Consider the following 4,590-nt stretch of genomic DNA (forward strand, 5'->3'; position numbering starts at 1 on the left):
CCGAGCCGCGAGGGCCGCGGCTCCCGCTGCCCCGAGCGTCCGGCCGCCTTCCCGGAGACGCAAGATGAACCTGAGGCTTCTTGGGGCCTGTCTGCTCGCGCCCGCCGGGAGAGGAAGAGGGACGCTGTCTCCGCCCAGACTCTCCGCAGCCCGGCCCCGGGCGCTCCCGTGGCCGAGGAGGCCGCCGCCCAGTCCCCGTCGGCCCGTGCTGGACCGTGCTGCGCTGGCCGCCTCCCCGCTCGTTCTCTGACTTCACTGGGTGCTTGACTCTGCACCCGGCCGCCACCCCACCGGCTTGGGCTTGCAGCTCTCCGCTCCCAGCAGTCAGGAGGGGAGGAGGTAGTCTGCTGTGGGAGAGGAGGCCTCGCCCAGGGCTGCACCTTAATTCTCCCGCCTCCCCACGCTTCACCCCCGTCAGCCTCCCAGGGGAAGGCGCAGGGTCGGTGCCTTCTGCACGGTGACCCCGTCGTCGCGAGGTTTTCTCCTCGGCGGTGTGGTTACCGAGACCCTTTCACACACCCGGGTGGAGAGGCTGGGCGGAAGCCGGCTCCCACTGCCAGGCCCCCTCCCTGCCAGATCGGGGCCGGCGCGAGCCGCCTCTCCCAAGTGCAGTGTCGTCCCGGGCTCCCCGCGCCGGTGGGCTGCCCGGCGCCTCCCTGAGCCAGGCCGTCCAGAGCCTCCACGAGGGACACCGTGTCCAGCAGCAGCTGCTTGCCGCGCAGAACGCAACTCGCCCCGGGTTCCGGCCCCAGCGCTTGTCGCCCTCCCGTCGGGCATCGCAGGCTTGACTCCAGCCCCCCTCACGCCACCATCCGGCCTGCGGCTGCACCCAGGGGTCCTCACCTCACACCCGGGTCCTCGCCCCACACCCGGGTCCTCCACGCCACGCCCCGGTGCAGGGAATAGCGGCCCTCGGCGCCGTGGCCCAAGCCACCCGCGGGGGGGGGGGCGGGGGGGCAGCCTTTGCTGCTTTCCCATTCCCGTTTTGTTTCTCCAGACAGTCATGACATTCCCTTTTGAGCATCTAACACAGACACTAGCAGAGTCGCCTGCTTGACGATAGCGGGCAGTCAGCATCAGTTATCAGTCGTTGTCCGTGCTGTCCTTTGACGTTCTTTAGGCTTCCTCTGGTGCCAACTTTTGCACTGGCCACCGCCCCACCAGCACGCAGGGCTCACCCCTCTGTGCTCCATCATTCCAGCCGCCCGCAGGGCCTGGGGTTCCTCTGGGGCGCGCCTCAAGGCCGCGCCGCCTACCAGTCTTGTCCTCATCGGGCTGCGTCCTTGGGGACAGTCCAGTCGACCCTGGGAAGAGGGTGAAAATCATTCTCTTTCGCCCAAGTCTGCAATAACCAGCCCCTGTGCCCGCCCCGCCCCCTGCGGGCCGCCTGGGCTCCTCAGAGCTGCCCAGTGAGTCGCCCTCGGGCTTATGCTGCCTGGACCGCGGAGGTCGTGGGTGCTGTTATTTTGATCTTCCACGTGGCAACTCTGTCAGACCCCTCCCCGCCGGGGAGGGTGATTTGTCCTTCTGTCCTCCGACCCGTGTGCCGGGCCCACCTGTGGGGAACCTGTCCCCACAGGCCACCACGCCCCTCCAGATCCGCCCTTCTCTGCCATTCTGCCCCAGCCCTCTTCTGAACACACCAGCTCTTGCCTGGCGGTGAGGGGCTCTTTCAGCTTCCTCGCCCCCCCGAGCAACGCGGCCGAGTTTGCGGGCTCCTCCTTGAGGGCCCTTGGGCTGGGTTTGGGAGAAGGGGGCGGGCAAGCGTTGCCGTGCGCAGCGTGATGAGGAGGAAGACACTGCCTCGCAAACAGGATTTTAAGACCCCTGGAGTTGCGTAGTACGGAGTAGAGAGTAGACTAGAGAGCCCCGTTCTCTCGGCTGAGCCGCAGGCCGCCTTTCTGCAGCCACTCGGGCCACGCGCGGGTGGCCTCACCCCTGAATCCTGCCTTTGACTCTTCTGCCTGCCGCTGGGAACAGATGTGTTGTTCGCTCCGTATTACATGTCCCGTCTGACTCGGTGACGGTGGGGGTGTGAGCGTTCGGGGGGCAGAGACCGGCGGCAGCTGAGCGGTCAGCTGGGAAGCCCAGTTCACCGTGGTGCCGTTGGCCTCGCTGATGCGCTGAGTAGCCGCGTGACGTGTCGGGGCCCAGGGACGCCGGCCTCAGCCGACACGTGGCGTGCGTGAGGCCCTGTCCAGATGCCCTTCTGCCCCGAGGCGCCCACTGGGACTCTTCGGGACTGTGCCCTCCCCTTGTGTACATTTCTCTTATAAGTGGTATTATATCTGTATGAAACCCAGTAACCAATAAAATGACTGCATGTCCCTACTCTCTGTAGTAAGGCATATGCACGCTTTGTTTTTATTTTTCAAAGTTTCATCCTAAAGCTAGTTAAGATGGCATTTATATGAAAGCATTTTTATCACAAAATAAAAAGAAAGTTACATGTCCAGCTCCCTGGCGTTTGTGTTTACTTTCCGCTCCTGCGCCCCTGCCTTGCGGTGACTTAACCTCATGGCCTCACAGTGGGGCGAGAGGTCATTCACATTCACTGAGTCCCCCAAAACAGGACTAGGCTGCTTTTTTGTTCCGGTGTTCACGTCATCCATAAATGCTTTGTGGGAAGAAAGCTTCTGTCAAGAGGGACGCAACATAAAACGGAGACCCTTGTGTTAACACCAGCTGGGGCCCGCTGAGTGGCCGCACCCACCGGACGGAGCTTGCTGAAGTAGCCATTAATGGGCCTGTGGCCTCAGTACTCACAGTAGTGGTGTTACTCGGCATGAAGACGTAAGGCTGGAAGATAGTATTTTTCATATGACGTGTAGACGTGCGGCCCTGTTCCCCTAAGACAGTAAAGCGTCTTCAATTAATGTTACCTCAGCAGACATAATTTTTCTAAATAAAAAGGTTACTTGAGGGCCCTCCCTGGAGGCGCGCCGGATAAAGCACCGCATTATGAAGCTCTCCGAAGCCCCTGCAGCACGAGTTCGATCCCCGGCCAGGGAGTGACCCACAGGGTGCAGCAGACCCCTCCTGGCTCCCCGCTGCTCCCTCACAGTGTATTTCAGTCGACCCGCCTGTTCTGTTCCCCACTCTGTCTTCTGTCTCTAGCGACTCCTCTCACCCCCACACCTCTGGCCTGTACCCCAGTTCTGTAAGCATAAATAAATAACTTTTAAAAAGTTACTTGAAATAGGGGCCGGCTACGCATCAGCTAAGCACAGATGAGCAGTTAGTTTTAATTCAGTATCTGCAAATATGTGAACAGTGCATATTTGAACATTGCTAAGACAGCAGCTCTTACACATCCTCAAGGAAAAATGCTGTAACCGCAGGGACAGAGGTGAACGACACTTCCCGAGGAGGGAGACGGTTTTGCATCATACACAAACACAGACTCACTAACTCGAGCCGACAATGCGGTGCTTTAACTGGGGGCGCCACCAGGGAGAGCCCTCAAGTAGCTTTTTTACTAAAAAAAAAATTATGTCTACCGAGGTGGCGTTAATTGAGGACGCTGTATTGTCTTAGCCGGTAAATGCTACACCGAGAAAAATGCTTCATGCTTTAACACGACGCGTTATGTACCACTATCCTGAGTGCTAAGAATTTGTAGAGAAAACATCGATCTTCGTACTGCATTTTGCAGTCTTGTAAAATGAAAGTGAACTTGAGAGCTAAGGAACCACTCGTCCAAGCTCCGTCTCCGTGGGCCGACCCCTGGGTCGCCTCTGCAGGCTCCTGGGAAGTGCCCTCAGCTCACCGGCCGCCGCCTCTCCTGTGTTTGCTGAGCCTTCCTGCCCCTGCTCCTACGAGACCTCCCAGGCATGGAGTCCACGGAGACACGAGGCGGGAGGCCAAGTCCTGCATCACTGCAACTGCAGCCTTGGATGCCAGGTTCTGGCTGTGCCACGGGAGACCGCAGCATCCCTCCGCCAAGCAACTAAAAAGTCTCACAGCCCCGGAAGAGGGACTGGGTTCAGCGTAGACTGTCCTTAGTGCTCACGCGCTGCCCCACAAGGGGGGTGGAGGGGGTGGGCTTGGCCCTGACTATATGCAAATGAAGTAAGTGCTCGCAAAAGTCCCTTTCCAGAGAGGATGTCCTGAGGCATGTGTGTGTGTGTGTGTGTGTGTGTGTAGACAGAAGTGTGTCAGACAGTGTCCGCTTATTTTGATTTAAAACTAGCAACTTTGGGGCCCTCCCTCGTGGCCCAAGGGTTAAGTCTCAGCACTGCGAGGCTGTCTGCAGTCCCTGCAGCACGAGTTCGATCCTGGCAGGGAGGGACCCACAGGGCGCAGCAGACCTCTCCTCTCTCCCCGCTGCTCCCCTCAACTGTGTGTTTCAGTGGATCCTCCAGTTCTGCCCCCCACTTTGTCTCCGGGGAGTCCTCTCACCCCCTGCACCTCTGGGTGCACCCTGTCCTTGTATGCATCAATAAATATTTTTTAAATAAAAAAAAATAAATGTACCAGTCAAGTCCCAACCAGCAGGTGTGGGCAGACTCAAACTCGGATGGTGAGTTAGGAGAGGACTCCCAGCGTGTGAGTGAGTGTGAAGCCCTTGCAGCAACTCCGAGTGGTGAT

At 59.2% G+C, this 4,590-nt stretch overlaps 1 protein-coding gene across 1 annotated transcript in view; it reads left to right on the forward strand.

Annotated features, from left to right (window-relative positions):
* NOTCH2 (notch 2) overlaps positions 1-788 on the forward strand; it is a 92,487-nt gene extending 91,699 nt beyond the window's left edge. Inside the window, exon 28 of the mRNA XM_012730013.1 lies at positions 577-788. Within this exon, the coding sequence (XP_012585467.1) occupies positions 577-788 (212 nt within the window). The remainder of the gene's footprint in view (positions 1-576) is intronic.
* Positions 789-4,590: the final 3,802 nt, after the last annotated feature.

The sequence above is a fragment of the Condylura cristata genome, unplaced genomic scaffold (assembly GCF_000260355.1).
Source record: "Condylura cristata isolate star-nosed mole 26May11 unplaced genomic scaffold, ConCri1.0 scaffold00026, whole genome shotgun sequence".
NCBI classification, from domain to species: domain Eukaryota; kingdom Metazoa; phylum Chordata; class Mammalia; order Eulipotyphla; family Talpidae; genus Condylura; species Condylura cristata.